Source organism: Leucoraja erinacea, chromosome 22, assembly GCF_028641065.1.
Source record: "Leucoraja erinacea ecotype New England chromosome 22, Leri_hhj_1, whole genome shotgun sequence".
NCBI lineage: Eukaryota > Metazoa > Chordata > Chondrichthyes > Rajiformes > Rajidae > Leucoraja > Leucoraja erinaceus.
Window position 1 is genome coordinate 20886956 of NC_073398.1, and position 20209 is coordinate 20907164.

At 38.9% G+C, this 20209-nt stretch overlaps 2 protein-coding genes across 4 annotated transcripts in view; one reads left to right on the forward strand and one right to left on the reverse strand.

Moving 5' to 3' along the window:
• The first annotated feature begins 610 nt into the window (after positions 1–610).
• On the forward strand, positions 611–17676 carry selenoo1 (selenoprotein O1). The gene is made up of 9 exons (XM_055653079.1): positions 611–1173; positions 4188–4391; positions 4501–4681; positions 6294–6424; positions 8726–9006; positions 10019–10175; positions 12348–12533; positions 13586–13742; positions 16179–17676. The coding sequence occupies exons 1-9, from the start codon at positions 626–628 to the stop codon at positions 16362–16364; spliced, it is 2031 nt and encodes a 676-aa protein (XP_055509054.1). The 5' UTR covers positions 611–625; the 3' UTR covers positions 16365–17676.
• Positions 17677–18909: 1233 nt separating this feature from the next.
• The window catches only part of tubgcp6 (tubulin, gamma complex associated protein 6), a 40914-nt gene continuing 39614 nt past the window's right edge, over positions 18910–20209 (reverse strand). For all 3 annotated transcript variants that reach the window (XM_055653072.1, XM_055653073.1, XM_055653071.1), the window contains exon 26: positions 18910–19349. In XM_055653072.1, the coding sequence (XP_055509047.1) occupies positions 19258–19349 (92 nt within the window). In that variant the 3' untranslated portion in view covers positions 18910–19257. The remainder of the gene's footprint in view (positions 19350–20209) is intronic.

Below are 20209 nucleotides of genomic sequence, written 5' to 3' on the forward strand. Positions count from 1 at the left end.
AAATTAGGTGCAGGAGTAGGCCATTCGGCCCTTCGAGCCTGCACCGCCATTCAATATGATCATGGCTGATCATCCAACTCAGTATCCCGTACCTGCCTTCTCTCCATACCCCCTGATCCCCTTAGCCACAAGGGCCACATCTAACTCCCTCTTAAATATAGCCAATGAACTGGCCTCAACTACCCTCTGTGGCAGAGAGTTCCAGAGATTCACCACTCTCTGTGTGAAAAAAAGTTCTTCTCATCTCGGTTTTAAAGGATTTCCCCTTTATCCTTAAGCTGTGACCCCTTGTCCTGGACTTCCCCAACATCGGGAACAATCGAATGTTATCAGACAATGATCCCTTTGTCTGATAACACATACTTGCTCTGCATTTCAATGTTGCCACCGGCTGGCAAAAGCTCTAGGGTTGTGAATAATATTCAATAGTCTGGAGAAGGGTCACACCCATTCCTTTCTCTCCAGAAATGCTGTCCAACCCGCTGAGTTACTCTAGCTTTTTTTGTGTCTTATCATCGGGGTAAAGCAGCATCTGCAGTTCCCTCCCACACAACACCGAGGAATACTTCAGGCCCGAGACCTGACACCTGCTCAGCCTCCTCCCCCCAGGGGCGGCGCTGCAGCGATGGCCGGGGTGTCGGTGCGCTGCGCCGTCCGCTCCGCCTGCGGCTGTGGGCGGGGAGCGGGCAACGGAGCCTCGGTCATGGGCACGGCCTTGGGCAACGGCGGAGCCTCGGCCATGAGTAGCGGCAGCGGCAGCGGCGGCGGCGGGGGACCAGGCCTGCACAGCCTTCGCTTCGACAACCTGGCGCTGCGCTCGCTGCCGGTGGACGGGAGCGGCGAGGCCGGCAGCCGCCTTGTGCCCGGCGCCTGCTTCTCGCTGGTGCGGCCGACGCCGGTGGAGACGCCGCGGCTTGTGGCCCGCTCGGTCGCCGCCCTCCGCCTTCTGGGCCTCGGCGGCCTGCCCGACGCCGAGCTGGCGCAATGCTTCAGCGGGAACCGGCTGCCGCCCGGCGCCCAGACCGCCGCGCATTGCTACTGCGGACACCAGTTCGGCTCGTTCGCCGGGCAGCTGGGCGACGGCGCCGCCATCTACCTGGGCGAGGTGCTCGGCCCCCTCGGCCGCCGCTGGGAGCTCCAGATCAAAGGCGCCGGACCCACACCCTACTCCAGGTCAGAGCCCAGCACCCCTCTGCTGCATGATCCCTCACCCCTCTGCTGCATGATCCCTTATCTCCCTGCTGCATGATCCCTCATCCCTCTGCTGCATGATCCCTCATCCCTCTGCTGCTGCATAATCCCACTGCCTGTTCCCGATCCTTGTTATGATCCTTCCTCCTGATTCCTGTCCTAATACCTCTGCCTGATCCTGATTCCTCTGCCTGCTTCCGAATCCCTGTCCTGAACTTTCTTCCTGATCCCTGTCATGATACCTCTGCCTGATCCCAGATGCCCCTGCCTGGTCCCTGATGCCTCTATGTCGGAAATAATTGCAGATGCTGGTTTAAATCGAAGGTAGACACAAAAAGCTTGAGTGACTCAGCAGGACAGGCAACATCTCTGGAGAGAAGGAATGGGTGACGTTTCGGGTCGATACCCTTCTTCAGACTGATGCCTCTGCCTGCTCCCTGATGCCTCTGCCTGCTCCCTGATGCCTATGCTTGTTCCCTGATGCCTCTGCCTGCTCTATGATCCCTTTGTCTGATACCTGTCCTGATCCCAGATCCCTCCTCCTGATCCATGAGCCATTTTCAGACCTTCACATGCATCAATGTCCTGATCCTTCTGCCTGTTTTCTGATCTCTGTCTCCTCCTGTTCCTTGTCCTGACACCTCCTCCCTGATTCCTGTCCGGATACCTCCTTGTCTTCCTCCAGTTCTTCCCTGTGATCATCTGCTTTTCTTCCACATTCCTGCCTCATTCTGGAGTTTAACACAGGGAAGTGGGAGGTGTTGCATTTTTTGAAGTCTAACCAGGGCAGGTACTACACAGTGAATGGCAGGGCTCTGGGAAGTGTAGAGGTGAGGGATCAAGGATGGAAGGTACATAGTTCCTTGAAAGTGGAGTTACGAGTAGATTGGGTGGCTAAGAAGGGGTTTGAGACATTGGCCTTCATCAGTCAGGGTGTTGAGTGTAGAAGTTGGGAGGTTATGGGACTTATATAAGACGTTGGTGAGGCCACATTCAGAGTATTATGTTCAGTTTTGGTAACCCTGTTATAGGAAAGATGTTATTAAACTGGAAAGGGAGCAAAGAAGATTTACAAGGATGTTGCCAGAACTCAAGGGCCTGAGATATAGAGAGAAGTTGAGCAGGCTATGACTTTATCCCCTGGAGCACAGGAGGATGAGGGGCGATCTTGTAGAGTTGTATAAAATCATGAGAGGAACAGATCGGGTAGACACACGGAGTCTCATAAGCCACAGATATATCCCCGATCTACCTCATCGTGGACGTTGCGTAATGTCTGCTGCTGTAATCCTATATCTGCACTTAGTTTCATTTTCTAAATTATCTGTTGTAAATCATGTTATGATTTGCCTGGACAGCATGGAAAACCACGTCAATGAGTTTTTCACTATTGCTGTTTCAGTGAACACACGAAACAATAATAAACCAAAGCTAATCCCTTTATTTGTGGGCTTCCACCCTGTGTTTTAACTTGTCGGCCCTGTGGGTTATTCAGTGGAAGGTGAATCCCCACCTTTTTTTCCTGCCCTGTATCTGTTTACATTATAGTTTTCAACCATAAAAGATCCTATAACCCTCCCCTTTACTTTCAGGGTGTTTCCATAACCTCCATTACTTTGTATATATTGTGACAATTGTTACTGTTGGTGTCAATATCTTGGGAGTACATTTTGTAACTGCATTAGATAAGCACTGATGTAAATGGATGGAGTGCAGTTATAGTGCAAGAGTTTTTTGAAAATTGATATATTCTTCTTAATATTCTACAAAAGATGGTTGTAAAATCCAATTTGCACCTGACTTGAGTGACCTGCATTTTTTGGTTACTATGACACAGCAAAAGGCCATTTTGCCCATCAGGTCTATGCCAATGCCCAGAAACTCAATCATATTGTAGTTGAGTTTTACTTCTCTGAAACCTATTCTCTTAAATGCTCATCAACCCAACCATTTGTCCTGCCATCCACCTGCACTAGCATAATTCTCAGGACGAGTATTAGACAGAGCAGGAAATTTAGGCTGTCAAGTGACACACAAGCAGTCACAGGGAGAAGGTGCACAGAGAGAGCTTGAGATCAGGATTGAGCCAGGCTCACTGAACTGCTGCACCTCAGGCCCTCTCATAGTCTAGTTTAACTGATTTCATCTGTTACTGTAGAACACCAGGCCCAGGAGCTCAATAATTGCTTGCAAGTAGGCCACTAGCCTGGGTGCTTCCTCTGGCACCAGTCACACCAAGGAAAAGCAAGTGCTGGCATTTATGCAAGTCCAAAGCAAATAAAGCATTTCAACAAGACCCTAGATAACATTTAAGCATGGGCCAATTAGTGCCAAGTAACTTGCCAGGTAATGTGTATCCCCAACTAGAGAGAAATGAACTATATATCTGCAGTATTCAATGTCATTATTCTGACACGTACCCAGTTATCAACTGCAATATTGACCAGAAATATTGTGGAAACAAAAGTAAGTCTGAGTATCTTGACATTTCCTGCAAGGCATCTGTCACAGAAGCACGATGGAATATTTTCTATGTGTCTCTGAGTATAACTCCAACACATCAAGTAGTCCAGCACCCAGGACAAATCAATCTGCTTTGTTGATTTCCCCATCTCTCATCTAAACATTCATTGCCTCTGCCATAGCGGCACTGTGGCTGTAATGTGTACTCCCGACAGCTCCTTCCAAACCAAACCCCCACCATCTCTTCTGTTTCCTCTCACATACAATCAACTGTTGATAAAACGCACGTTTTCAACACTAACTTGGAGTCATGCATCCTAATATTTAATTTGGTTCTTAATCTAATTATTTTTGATTATGCTTTGTTCAACGTTAATGGGGAGAAGTATAGTACATATTACTCTTCCATTTAAATGCAAATATAGTTCAGTTTTCTGTGGTGATGTATAGTACATAGCATAGTATGCAGTAATCTTGGATTAAGTATATATTTGTACAGTTCATAATGTTGTGTGCTATGTTCACATTTGCAGGCAATCAGATGGTCGAAAAGTGCTTCGCTCCAGCATTAGAGAATTTCTCTGCAGTGAGGCCATGCATCATCTTGGAATACCGACAACACGAGGGGGAACTTGTGTAACATCCGATTCTAAAGTAATCAGGGATGTATTCTATGATGGGCATCCAAAATATGAAAGATGCACTATTGTCCTCCGTGTTGCTCCTACATTTCTACGGTATTTCCATTTTAGATATGATCTGTGCAAACTTTTAGAGCTTTACAAATATATATTTTAGTCTTATTTCATGAACTATTTATTAATACATCCTGTTTAATTAAATTAGATTTGGATCTTTTGAGATCTTTAAAGATGTGGACGAGCAGACAGGTCGAAGGGGACCTAGTTCTGGTAGAAATGATATTAAAATACAAATGCTTGACTATGTCATTGGGACATTCTATCCAGAAATTCAGCAAGCACACCCTAAGGACAAGGCACAGAGGAATGCTGCTTTCTTCAGAGAAGTAAGAACTTGTCAGCTTTTCTTAATTACCTTGTTTGTTGCAACATAACATTCAAAGAGAATACAAGTTTGTTTTACTGCTATATATTTTGAAATTGTGACCATGCAAAAATGTTCATTTTCATGCACATTTCAAATCTGAAATCTCGCGAGCCAGGAAGGTTCCAAATTTGGTTCCTGGTCACGTTAATTGATCTCACCTGAGGTTTATTCAAAACTAGTTATTTACCCTCTCCTCCATGTCACTCCTCCACTTCATATATTAAAATTAGATGTGAAAAATACTCAATGAAAAATGAACATTATTGTTTAACGAGCTGCGTGCAAATCTTAGATGTAGTGACATGTTTTCCCATTAAGAGAAAAATACATGGGATAATTTTTGGCTGTATTTTATAACAGGAAATATTTAGCCATGGATTAATCTTATTATTTTTTATGGTGATGGGCACTTGCGACAAAGGCAAATTTTGGGAGCAGTCTGGAAAGGACAAATAGTAATTAATCATCTGTACTGGACCAGGTCAGAGTGGCTGCACAAGGACATGTTTGCTGCCTCTCTGTGAGGTATGTGTTGTCCTTCTCATGGGTCTCGTGTCTTGACAAAGTCAACAATCTATATTCGAGACAGCAGAAAATGCTAGACAAGATTAACCAAATAAATGGAGTCCTATGAAGAGCCTCAATTTATGCTGACAACACCTTGAAAAACCAATCTAAATAAGGTTCTTCTTACCTTATTTAGATTGTTTTTTCAAGGTGTGGTCAGCATAAATTGAGGCTCTTCATATGAGGTAGTTAAGCAAAATGAAAATGAATGCAAAATTAAGTTCTGGAGAGTCTCTGCTTGAATGGACCTGAGTTCAGGGCAAAAAAAAAAACACAATTCAAATTCTGTTATCAATGAAGAAGACAAGTATGTATGCATGGTGTAGCAGCTTTCAGTTTCACTGTACATGTATAGTGACAATAAATGGCATCTATATCTATCTAAGTAGTAATGGTTATAGCAATCTTGCAGGCTGGGTGACCCTGATCACATGACAAGCTTTGGCGCATTTAACACCTCTGACTGATGTTTTATTGGAAGCAGGAAATGCAGATGCTTAAGTGTTTGATTCCTTTAATTGGTGTGAGGATGCATTTCCCTTAACCAATACTAAACGCACACTGGCAACTAAATTCGTAGAAATGGGGTACTTTTCAAAATTTTATATAAAGAAAAAAAAATTGCTGGCTGGGGTCAGGTCTAGAGCTAATGGGGGAGTAATGGAATAGGGGTGGGGTGGAATGGAGTGGGGTGGGTGAATGGAGTGAGGGAGAGGGTTATAGTCTCAGGATGTGGGATAATATATGTAGGCATAAAAGCTATTCATCCAGAGGCTAGTTTACAAATGGAATTCTATACCACAGGAGGAGGCTAAGATGTTGAACATATTTATGGTGATAAAACAAATTTTCAACAGCATAAAACATATCGAGGGATTTTAGAGAGACTGGGAATTTGGTATCCATACTGAGAATCGGGCATGATGGTATTGAATGGTGGAGCAGGCTCGAAGGCCTGAATGGCCTGCTGCCGTTCCCACTCATCTATGTTTCTAAATCTACAGGTAACCAAGAGGACAGCCCGGCTGGTTGCTGAATGGCAGTGTGTTGGGTTTTGTCATGGTGTACTAAACACAGATAACATGAGCATTGTAGGACTTACCATCGACTATGGACCTTTTGGCTTTATGGACAGGTATATAGATTTTGAATGTAACTGGAAATTATTTATAGTTTTATAGTGATAATTTTATCTAAATATTGTTGCCAAATAAACCATAGTATTGAGTATAACAAGTTGTTTCCTCTGTGTTTTATGGCATGCCACATTAATATTAATGATGGCTTGCAATGAGGTTATTAAATAACAGAAAATGCTGAAAACATTCTAATTACGGAAAGAGTAACAGAGTTGACTTTAGATGGGCGACCCTTAGTTAGAACTGCATGTTCATTTTCTCCTGTACTTCTGGTTATTAACTTTGTTTCATTGAACTTGTTTTCATAATGAAAATGAATCTTAATTTTTTCCCAGTTCAGAAGTCACAGACATGAAACATTAACATTGTTTCTCCTTCCCCTGATGCTGCCTGACATGCTAAGTGTTTTCAGCATTTTCAGTTTTTATTACACGTGTTTAGCATCTGCCGATATTTTTCCCTTGGTTTTGAATTTGTCTGCTGCTTTATTTATCTTTTGCCTCGTGCTGCCTTTTCTTTAGTTGGGTGAAGGAATTTCTGAGGGATTTCAGGCTGTTTAGTGCCTTTAAAATTTCAGTACCTTTAATATTATGTCAACACATAATTTCAGGGTTTTTTTGCAGGTTTGTTTTTTCTTGCACATATTATCATTGATTATGTGTCACTGAAATTGGATTATTAATGAAAACGTATGTTAAGTTCTGATCCTTCGGATTTACATCAGCTAAAAATCAAAATTTACCTAGTCAATAATTTTATTTGGCCATTTACTGGACCCACACAAAACTGATTTGTTTCAACCTTGTGGTTTTAGAAAAAAAATGAAAAAAAAGCTTTAGTAAATTCTAGTTGAGTGATGTTGTATACTGGATTGTAGACATGTAATGCTGAAGAAAGGTTGGTATAGTTGTCTAATTCTTGTTCCGTCGGATATATTGAGTGTGCCCAACAAAAAAAAACTTCTGCAAGCAACCACCCATTTCTTCTGAATCAAAGCATGAAATCTGTATGACGGCAACTTTTCAACTCAGCAGTTAACTTTTTTATATATGAATCTTGTGCTGGATACCTTATGGAATACCTCCATACATTGTTGTTCTAATTATGATCAATACCAGATCAAAAGACTACCAATTTAGAAGGCAACTCTTAATTCATGCTAATTAAAAATGCGAAAACAAATTTGACTCAATTGTAGTATTTAATCTATTTGTTAAACTTGTTTACAATATCATTCTTAAATTGGTTTATGTATTTTATGAGGACCATTCAAATTTGAACTTGTATGTGTTTTTGCAGTTTGTATTATTTAACTGGATATTTGTTAAACTCTGCATTGTTTTCATAGCAATGAGAAATTCCCTTAATGCTAGTATTTTATCCATTTTATTCAGGACCGATTCTAACAATTTTTTTGTGACCTTGTATGTTTTGCAGTTTGTGCTATTAATTAACTGGATGATATCTGTAATGAACTGATAAATCTGCATTGGAATCATTCATAGCAATGAGAAATTGTCCCTTTCATGCTAGTATTCTTATCCATGTTATTCACATCGATTTCAATTTTTTTGTTGTCTCCGTTGTATATTTAATAATACAAAGGATTTTATTTAATGCTTCAATAATAGCTTGCAATAGGCTGTCTACATTCTAATTTTCCTGTTTTTGTGATCTTGACTTATCTGACTAACCAATAGATGCAATTTATCATCATAGAAACATAGAAAATAGGTGCAGGAGTCGCCCATTCGGTCCTTCAACCCAGCACCACCATTCAATATGATCATGGCTGATCATCCAAAATCAGTAATCCGTTCCTGCACTGATTTGTGATCTTGCTCTGTGACAATAATTTACCTAACAATACTGGAATATTTTGGGCAATGAGTGTTAGTCTGTGGTCGGGACTGATGCACATTGTGGATCATCGCTGAAAGAATTTAACTTTGTCTCACTTATTAAATCTGGAATTGCTTGGTATCCTTGCTAAGTAAAAGTGCTCTTGTTAAGCACTTTGGGTAATTTGGCTGCATTGTAGAAATGAAAAGTGTTCTTTTTTTTATTGTTTAATTAATACAAAGAACAACATTTTCTTAGGCTTTGCAGTAGGTTGCATGTGATTTTTATTTGGCAGCCACATATTGCTTTATTTTACTTGCAGAAGTGCTGCTTTTCAATGTACAAATAATGTAGATAAGGTCATAGATAATCAAATTCAAGTAATCTATTTTATTGCAAAGATTGCATGAGCCATGATCAGTATAATGATACATTTCTTCCTCCAACCATTCAAGGTTTGATCCGGATTTTGTATGTAATGCTTCTGATAACAGAGGCCGCTATGCTTATAACCGACAACCTGAAATCTGTAAATGGAATCTGGGCAAACTGGCAGAAGTCCTGGTTCCTGAGCTTACCCTGGAAGTGGGTCAGTCTATCATTGAAGAGGAATTTAATTCAGAGTTTGACCAACACTCCCTGCAAAAGATGAGGAAAAAATTGGGTCTACTTAGATGTGAGAAGGCAGAGGATGAAGCGTTAGTTTCTGATCTATTGCATGTTTTCCATTCAACAGGTTTGTAGGATAGTTTTATGCTTCCTATAGAATTAACCATGCCTCTGAAATTTTTATATGCATCCTCAAAGCCTATATCCAAGATTATTTACAAACTGCTCCTCATTCTTTATTCTATTTTCCCTTTCTAACCATTCCTTAAAAAAAAAAAAACCTGCTATCATTCTACGTAATTCCGTGCACCTTTTTTATCTCCTCGTTAAGCGACAAATAGGTGTAGTGAAGTAGAGAACGGGAGATTTGACAGGGTGGGGGAGGATTGATTTTAAATATGCCATTCATCCATGGGTGCTAGAGTAATATCTGAAATGCCAGTGCTAAATACACCCAGATTAAATATAATTGGTATTTTTTACATGGTGGAATTTGCGTTTACCACCAGCCATAAAGAAAGTTGTCCCCAAAAGATCTTGTGTTGTCTGTGCATGCACCATCTCTTTTATAATTCCAGTTGCTGTCAGGTAATGGTTCTGAGGAACCAGAGTATACAAATGTGATTGTAAATTAGCGGTGGTGAATCCCACTGAAATATTCCCACAATGTATACGGGAAGTGATAAGCATGCTATAAACTAAAGATTGAAACGTGCAAATACCAAATAATCATCACAAAATACTTTTAGATCTATTAAAAAAAAATAAAAAAAAATCTGTGTTAATTTTAATCCAATTCCAATACAATTGGATATTAGGGCGAAGGACTTTAACAATTAATTGTAGATTATTTTGAAAGCTTGCTTGCATCTCTTTATCACAAAGCTTGACTCTTCACGCTATTTTACAATGATGCTATTTTGTAAATTCACAGCAGCAATCTAAGTGCTTATTGCTAAGTCACCAACAGTAATTCAGTATTTCGTAATTCGTATCATACGTGGAACTTCCCGACTTTCACAATTACAACCACAAAATCTAGACATATGCTTAATGCCATATCTGTACAGAGAAGACTGCAAATTAAATGAGCTAGAAATGCAAGCACATTTTAAATTACATCTCTTTGCTCCATTCAGGTGCAGATTTTACAAACTCCTTCCGTTTACTTAGTGATTTTCCAATTCCTGGATCGTCCACTTCTTTCACATTTGCAGAATTTCTTGCAAAATTGATTGAACAGTGTGCATCACTAGAAGAGCTGAAATTAGCATTCACACCAAGTATGGATCCACGGTAAGAAAGTGTAGTGCTTTGTCATAGTTTTTTTATATTAAGGGAAAGTTGTGTATGAGCATTTAATTAAAATTTTACTTAGGTGATTTATTAGTTGTTTTTTTTTTTTAATTTACTCTATGTTATAAAAGCAATTAAAAGAATATTGCTTTGTAAAAATATACAATTAATTCCGTCCATGCAGCACAGTGGTTATTGAAGCACAAGAATTTAGTTGTTGCAAATCTGTAACCAAAACGGAAAAATCAAGCTAATGTTTGAGGTAGATGACCTTGCATGAGCTGGCCAGATCTAATACAAATTGGAAAGGTTAGATGAAATTGTTGAATTTAACTGAGTCCTGATGCCTGTAACATGCATAAATGGGAGAAAAGGTGCTGTTCCTCAAGCGCAGGTTCGGTGTCATAGAACTCAGGGAAATCGAAAATGGAGTTATCAGAGAGGGATGGGGAATGAAAGTTGTTGTATATCTTTATTGTCATTTCCTGAGTATTCATATACCCAGGGAAACAAAAAAACGTTGCTCAACCTGTGTCCCTTCAGTGTGCATTAAAAATAAATACAAATAAAAATACATATATCATGAACAAATTTAACACTCTACTAAACATTCAACAGGCGTTCCGATCGGCAGCGGCACAACAGTGGCTCTGCTGCAGTGTGTCCAGTGGTGTCAGGCGAGGGCGATGGCAGGGGGCAAAGTGAAAGCCTGACAGAAGAAGCTGAGGACTCCTGCTGGTTTTTAATGCTCCTGTACTCTTCCCACTGTGACAGAGGACTGGAATTTTGCCATTTTTGCATTTGGTGGTCACAATGCAGTTTATTTTTCATTGGAGAAATCAAGCACAGAGTGGATGATCACTATATGTTCAGTCCAGATGTGTGATTCTGGCAACTTACACTTTTCCACTGGTATACAACATAAAATCAAGGAGCAGCACTGCATCTTCCATTGCTGCATGTTGCAAGCTTCCAGACCATTGAATTCAGCAAAGAACACAAAGTGCTGGAGTAACTCAGTGGGTCAAGCAGCATCTCTGTGGAACATGGATGAGTGACGTTGAGGGTCGGGACCCTTCTTCAGACCTTTTTTGTAAATTTTATAATTCTACCGAATTCAGCAATTTCCATTAACTAGTCTGTTCTGATGCGAGGTCATCCATCTCAAACATTAACTAAGGTTTTTTTTTTATCTCCATGGATAGAGCCTATCTGCTTGTTATTTTCAGCAGCCTGCCAATATTTTTATTTCTCTTTCCAGCTGCCAACATTTAAAATATTTGTGTGTATAGTACAAAATTATGCTTCTCCCTATTACACATATTCAAGGTCAGTTTATTGTCACATGTACTAATTAAGGTACAGTGAAATTTGAGTTACCATACAGCCATATTAAGTGAAAAGCAAAAAGACACACAGCCACATAAAATAAAAGTTTTCATAAACATCCACCACAGCGGCTCCCCACATTCCTCACTGTGATGGAAGGTAATAAATTCCAATTTTCTCCCTCTTTATTCTCCCACGGTCGGGGCGATCAATGCTCCCGCAGCCGGCGATCCGAAGCGCTAGCGTCGGGGTTATCGAAACTCCCGCGTCGAGACGGTTGAAACTCTCTGTGGCTTGGAGTTCCCGAATCGGTCTCTAACCGGGGACCGCGGGCTCCACGATGTTAAAGTCCACAGGCCCGCGGTTGGAGCTTTCCACAGTCGATCCCCGGCAAAGGGATCGCAAGCTCCACGATGGTAAGTCCCCCCCACCCCCCACATAAAACAAATCAAGGAACACGAAAGCATACTCTTTAACACATACTTAAAATAACAAAACAGAAGAAAGGACAGACAGACTGTTGGCGAGGCAGCCATTGCTGGCGCTACTCTCCCAATTACACATCCTTCCCCCCCCCTTCCAGTTTAAAGGGCACTTGTTTTCTCACTTTTTCAGTTCTGATGAAAGATCATTAACCTAAAAGGTTAACTTTTATTGTCCCTCCACAGATGCTGTTTAACCAGCTGAGTGTGTTGGCATGTTTTTTAATTGTTTCAGCACCGCTGTTGCCCTGCCTCCGGCCTGTGTTATGTTTCATGCACAGTAATTTGTCTGTTTTTATGTACATATATTTTTTAAGGCACTGTGAGCTAGATTATGATCATGTCCTGGTTGTCCACTCAGGCAGCTGTCCATATTGCTGGCCCTGTCTCAATCCAACCCACAACTCTTTGAACTGATTGGAGACAAACGAGGAGTTGCTAAAGAGATGGATCGCATAGAGCGCTTCTCCGAGCTCCAGCAGATGACAACAGAAGAGCTACTGAGCAAACTCAAGAAAGCGTGGACTGACTGGCTACAGAAGTACAGGTTCGAAGCTGCAACAGACAAAAATCTGAAGTTGAAATAGATTTCTTAAGATTTAAAGAAACATATGGCAGGTGGAAGGGTATGAGTGATAAGGAGAGGTTGGAAAAGCTGGGTCTTTTTCCTGGATCCTAGGAGGCTGAAAGGTAAGAGTGGTATAGAATGATGAATTGCTTGGATACAGTGAACAACCAATTTTTTTTCTCTAACAGAGGCTACAGGTTAATGAATGGGATGATTTAAAAGGAACCTGAGGGGCAACTTATGTGGTAGGAGTGATGCATACATGGAACGAGTTCCCAGAAGTGGTATAATTACCACTTTTAAAAGATGCTTAAGACAGGGGCATGGATAGGAAAGGTTTGGAGAGTTATGGGCCAAGTGCACAACAGTCACTGACAGTAAGCATGCAGGTACAGCAGCAGTGAAGAAAGCTAATGCATGTTGGCCTTCATTGTGAAACGATTTGAATTTTGGAGCAAGGAGGTCCTTCTGCAGTTGTACTTGGAGTATTGTGTGCAATTTTGGGCTCCTAATTTGAGGAAAGACATTATTGCTATTGAAGGAGTGCAGCGTAGGTTCACCAGGTTAATTCCAGGGATGATGGGACTGACATATGAAAGAATGGGTCGAACTTGCTTGTATTCACTGGAATTTAGATGGACGTGGGGATCTTATAGAAACAAAGGATACAAAGGACATTTATTATCACATACACCAAATGGTGTAGTGAAATTTGATTTGCCATTGCAGCACGTGAATAAAGATAAGACACAACATTAAAGAATTTAACAATAGACATAAAAACGCCACCCTACAATGGTTCCCACTGTGGGGGAAGGCAGCAAAGTCCAGTCCCATCCACTGTTCACCCTATTCCTTGTGGCCTATTGTGGCCTCCGCAGCCAGTCCAATGTTTTCAGGTAATGACAGAAAGTTTTAATATGTATTTCTAAGGGTTAGATTCTGTGCTGTTAATTATTGGTGTTCATCTTTGAACTTTCAAAATGTTTTATATCGAAAAGATGTAGGTATTTGTTTTTGGTCCCTTTCAGGTCTCGTTTGGAGAATGAAGCAGAAGGTGTGGATGATGTTGCTGAACTAAAAGCTGAACGTGTGAAGGTGATGAATGCAAACAACCCCAAATTTATCCTGAGAAATTACATTGCACAAAATGCAATATCAGCTGCAGAGGATGGGGACTTCTCAGAGGTGGGTAGATTTTACCACATCAATTTCAAAGGTTAAGTGCAAAGTAACAATCCTTCTGCAGATTAGTGTCTGATAAGGTACTCTTAAAGTTTGCACAGTAATAGGTGTGAGTAAGGTACGAAAAGTATTCCAATTCACCCAGGAAGTGTGGTTCGGAACCTTTTGTGAATGCACCCCTTACCTTCTGCTGTATTACCCTCTCCTGATTTTGGTGCAGCATTGAAGATTCTTCTTTAAAGCAAGAATCTCCCAAAAATCTCCCAAATTTCTAAATACCATGTTTTAAAATAATTGTAATATACCGTTTTATGTCAATATTTAGAATTTTAAATCAAAGCATTTTATTTTTGCTCTTCCATAATTGATGGAAGATGTTTGGTCTCCATGAGATTTGTATGAAACTGTGCTAAAGTGAGTTGCCCTGCAGAAATATAGCCACAGTTAAAGTAGCAGCTGGGAAATTTATTATCATTTCAACAATTAAAATTAAAATTTAAACTGAATAACAACCAATATTTTAAATATTTACAGATGTGCGACTTTATGAAGAAATATATACCAAGATTTCAGAGTATAATGATAGACTCACTGGAAGAAGCAATAAATATTAAGGCGGACTCACAAAAATTAATATCATATCTATATAATAGTATTCTAAACAGAGAATTGCCATCAACAGAGGCAATTAGAGAAGACTGGGAAAAAGAATTAATGATAAACATTTCCAAAGAAACATGGGAAAAGTATTTGATATATATACATAAATGTTCGATAATATTATTCAAAAACTAGGTTGAATAAATTCTATCCAAATATTTCTCCCATCTGTGACAAATGTCTTTCTCAAAATGCCAATATCACACACTCTTTTGTTTCTTGCACAAAACTTCATAAATATTGGTGTGATATATTTGATATATTCACTAGTCTACTTAAGATAAAAATGGAACCTAATCCTGAAATTATTATATTCAGAGTAATGGGAGATGGGAACAAATTAAATATACCCCAAAATTCATTTTTAATTATGGTTTAATAACAGCAAAAAAACATACTTAAATTTTGGAAAAATGCTACTATACCAACATTTAAAATGTGGACCAGTAATATGTTGAACACAGCCCACTTGGAAGAAATGAGACTCCTCCTAATAGATAAACAAGACCAATTCTTAACGAGTTGGTCTCCATTTATTGATTTCTTGGATTCATGTGGCGCAACAGTATCGTAAAAATTTAAAGTTTCAGGTATGGGTGAAAGATGATCAACAATATGAGATTGGATAATCTCCCTCCTGCTTCACTTTCCTACTTATTTCTATTCCTCACTATCTCTTTTTTTTTCCACACACACTAGACTTTCCTCTATTCTTTACTTTATCTTTCTTATCTCTTTCTCTCTTAAAAAAAAGTTGTACAGAGAATGTATTATGATAACATAATTTTGGGAATCTAAAAACGTACCACTGTATTGTACTTCTAATAAATAATTTTTTTTTTTAATTTAAAAAAAAGTAGCAGCTCTACTCCGACAACAATGTCTGATTACAGTCAAGATCAAATTCTCAGTTTAAACATGTTCATAGGTTTTAGGAAACAACATTCATTACACAGGTAATTCTGCTATAATGTGCTTTCATAGCGTGAATTAGATATAACAAGTGATGAATTGGGGATCACTATTTATATTATGTGGGTTGAATTGGTCATAATGTGATTTTGACTAGAAAATAGAGAACCACTCAACTATTACATTGGAAATTGACAAGCAAACAAACTCTTGGATTTAAACAGTATAAGGAACAAACACATCTTTCCGTGTAACCTCTTCACAATAATCAGACACCATTGTCTTAAGAACATAGCTGCTACTTTAACTGCGGGTGGCCATTGACTTTTACATACAATATTTTCCATGACACTTGTACAATGATACTTGATGTAACATGAGGCTTGTGCGTTAATAACATACAATTAAATTATTCCTATTGGAAAGATCTTTATTTTTGAAAATCCTGCCAGAAAAATAACTTGTGAGATTGAAATTTTGCAATGCTTAAAGCTCAATCCCTCATTGACAAAATTGTCATTATAACATGATTTTCTATAACAAGGTTAGGAACACAACTATCGCTTCACAGAACTAGCTGTACCGACTCTGTTATTTAAATCATCAGTAAGGACTGTGACTTTAAGCAAATTATCTTGCACAATTTATTATGATGCGAAGAAACATTTTTTACATTCTGCAAATGCACTCATGGAAACTAGAAAGTGGGCCAATTTAAGTATCAATAGTAAAAAGAAAAACTGCCATTTGAAATCTTGCAAATCTGAGCTAACTTCAAAAATTTCTTGGAATTTTTGACACGTGTAGTTAGCAAAATATCACAATGAACTATTTTTTGAATGCTCAAAGATGATCATGTTCCTTTAGGTCAGACGGGTTCTCAAGCTTCTGGAGCATCCATACAGTGAGGATGCCTGCGTGGAAGAAGAGCTGATGCAAGAAGCAACAGTGGAGGCTCCAGCTTCATGTGAGCCTTTAAGCAACAAGAGAATACCATACCACAGCAAGCCACCAGACTGGTCTGGGAAACTTTTAGTTACCTGATCTTCATAAACACCTTGTTTTGGCTTCTGGTTAAATCACAATCTTTAGGGATGGACTGTTAAACTGAGGTTTTATTTACAGATGGAGAAGCCAAAGCAAGGTAACTAGAGAGTGCTACTTTTTCCTCACAACAGATATAAAATGGAGATTTTGCCATATGTAAATCAGTACCAGATGTTTCTGAATTATTTCTGCCTCACTGATATAAAGCATGAATTCCCTTGACCATAATGTGGTCAGCCAAATCACAGCCACAATCACTTGGTGAAAAAAGCGATTCAAATATTAGTTTAAAAATGACATGCTTTTTAGAAAGATCTATCCTTATCATGTCCTTAAGGCAAGAATTGTTTGAGATGGGTTTTCTTGTAAGATTGTTGGAATGAAATACTAAATGTTATACAAGCCACTAATTAGCACACAATTGTGTGGCATGGAAATGGGCCCTGCAGTACGAGTCAGCCACCTACCTACATGGTTTTTGGTATTTCAAGTGCTCAGCTGTACAGTTCTTTAAGGTAATCAAAGACTTTAAGTATCAGTCGCCACCATCCCTTCAAGATACCCTATTTTGCAACTGCAGCAAAGGTGTACAGGTTCACTCACAATCAAGCTCTAAATGCTAAATTAATGGTAAAAAAATCCATAACATTTGGATGAGGATTCAATTTTTATATAACTAACAAAACAAATTGCTGTGTTCAAGGAGGAATGTGGCAGACACTGACACCAAATAAGTAAGGAAGGGGTGATGTTCATAAGAATCCAGGTGGCTGGACATTAACACCATTTGAGACCACTTCTTATTCTAAGTTATGTTGAATAACGTATGCAGAGATGATTTACAAGTTTTGAAAACATTTTATTCAGCTTAAGGCCATTTAATTCAATATAATTTCATTGTGTTCAGTTACTTCAAGTAATTCAGTAATTAAATTATATTATGTGCAAATGAGGAGGTAGAACCTTTGAGCAAACGTGCTGGTTTAAGATTGAAATGAAAGCTCTCCAGCTAAAATCTGTTATCATGAATACAAAAATATCAACTCTGACACAGAGCTATTTTTGTAAGATGTGGAAAATATTGTACTCTTTTAAAATGCTCAACATTTTAAGAAATGTTAACGCACAAATCAGCTTTAATTCCTTGCATGATAATTTGCACTATGCTTTTCTGAGGAACCTTTTATATATGTATACACTATTTAAAATAGCAATTTGGTTGTAAACAAACTGATGTTTTTTTAAATTTATGCAAGTTGTATAGATGTCTTGCCTTTGAAATGCAGCAATAAATATCAATACACAAACAGTAAATAAATGAGACAGATCTACTTCTTTCACACTGTAAGAATGTTAAAATGCTTCATAACCAGTTCATTAATTGAAATCCATTGTAGCAAATCATTGCAACTGATGTGCACATAACTGGGTCCCTGAGTTACCATTTAGTGTACGGGGTGATCGCTGCTCAAAGTGGGCCAAAGGGCCCGTTTCCACACTGCATCTCTAAAGTCTAAAGTGAGATTGATATCAATTTGTCTTGCTTTGCTAAAGTTGCATCGCAAATACAGGATTGAAGCTAATATTATATTTCAAGGTAATTTTTTCTTATCTCCAAATTCTTTAAACATTTCTCTTAAGTACTCCTACACCAATCTATTGCGACTAGACTAAAAGTTGTGCTCATGAATTCCTACAATTTGGTGGATTACTGCATCGATTAAAAATAGATTGATAATAGCATAAATAACATTTACTAATCCTTAAATATGGGTATTTATTGCACACGCAGGATGTGTTTGATCATCCCGACGAGGGGGCCTGGCCATCTGTAGCGGCGACTATGGAGGGTTTATGGCCCCAGCCACGGATGAACATAGGAGGGCTGACTGAACTTTGTTGCCTTCCACCACTGAAGAATGCTGTGGTGGATGTTTGTGTTAAATTCTATTGTTTATTCTTTTTAAGTGTATCTCTGCTGGAAAATTAATTTCATTACACCTTCGGCCTCATGTGATGAATACATTTGAATTTGACCAACAGATTATTATAGGTGCTTTAATTTGATGTGTTTGATGGGAAGAGTAACTTTGAAAAATGTCAAAGACCACAATTACTATATTTCAATTTAATAGCAAAAAAAAATCCTGCCTAGATTTACTAATTCCAATTTTACAAGCAAGATTCCGTGAGGAAGTTAAAGTGAGTCACCAATGCCTTCAATAGTTGTATCTGTGATTTGTGGAGTTTTACCATGGAGTCAACACTTTAAAAACAGAAACACTCTGTACTTATACCTATTAGAATAGAGAATCAGAGCCTATTTAAATAATGCAGAATTTAGACTCTTTGCAGTTGGTGTACAGGGTTTTAAATTGACAACATTGATACCAATAGCCTTTAATCTGTGCATCCACCGATTGGCTCACCAACATTTGTGTGAAAAATAATGAAAGATTACCCACACCTAGCTATGCCTTTGTAAATGATGGTTGTGTCTGACTCAGTAAATTTCAGGCTGGTAAGAAGCTAGTACAAATTGGTGAGTGGATTGAGATACAATTATTTTATTCAAAGAAAATCCAGTAAGACACAGTTAAAAATAAGCGTGCATCAAGATAAACAGCTTTAAAAACATTGTTTTAATTATAAATATGGCAGAATAGTAACTTTGAATGTCATGCTAATCCCCCTGCATAATAAGTTATAAATGCTGACCTGTGTCATCACAAATCTCTTTATATTTGTGTAACTGTGGCATAAAATGTTCCACAACACTGATGTTGATATATCACAGATATACAAATATGTACATGGACAAATACTTAGCATTATGTTTAAAAATTAAATATTTATATGATGTAATTTAGATACCATTTTCAATAAGACATCATAAAAGTTAAACATCTAGATAATAATTATTGAAGTTAATTCTCAGCAGGAAGTCCTCAAGGTGTGGCTGATAGCCTCGATTGACAAGTTTGGTGACCACTAGGGATGAGATGGGGGGAAAAAAAAATAAAAGATCAGAAGACTTTGGGAAAGAGTTACATTTTCTTGTGAAATTTCACATTTCTAAACAAACTGATCTAAAAGAACCATATTTTTCCAACGCAACATAAATTAACATGTTAAGACCTCTTACGCCGGCTCCAACAGATCTTAAAGTCACATCTGCATCTTCAACACTAGGTGAAAGGCATATGCACAACAGCCACATACAAGATCTCAAAAATCATCGAATTTAAATAGCTGATCTTCCCACACTTCACAAACAGTAAGCAATGTCTGATGTTTGAAATGCAATTACTATTTGTGCCAAACAACCCCACTTCATATGCTGGGAGGAAGAAGAGTTCATGAATGCTAGTTTATTTGGTCCTAGCCTGCGATTCTTCCACCTGTTCAATTTGGTGAGTGGGGGAAAATGTACTAACCGATCAACAACACCCATGGAATTGTATCCTAAAGATCCTTAAAGAAATAAAGAATTGGGCAGAATGGTTTGAATTCCCTTTGATGGAGCACCAATGCAGACACTTCATTTTGTAGCTGACTGTCCTTGAATAAGCAGAGTCTAATAGAAACACCCACTGATTTGTAATGAAAGAATTCTGCACATTCTTAGCAGCACTGTGGTCCAGCAATTATGGGTACCATCTCACAACTTTGGTGACCCTGGGCTTCCCTTGGGTGCTGAAGTTTTCTAACACATCCCTATGATGAGCTGGGTGTTAGGTTAATTACCCTAGTCTAGCTGGCCCATAAGAGACTAAAGGTGGAGTTGATATCTATGAGAAAACAGGTTACAGGGAAAAAGTGGTATATAATGTTGACAAGAATGATATTGC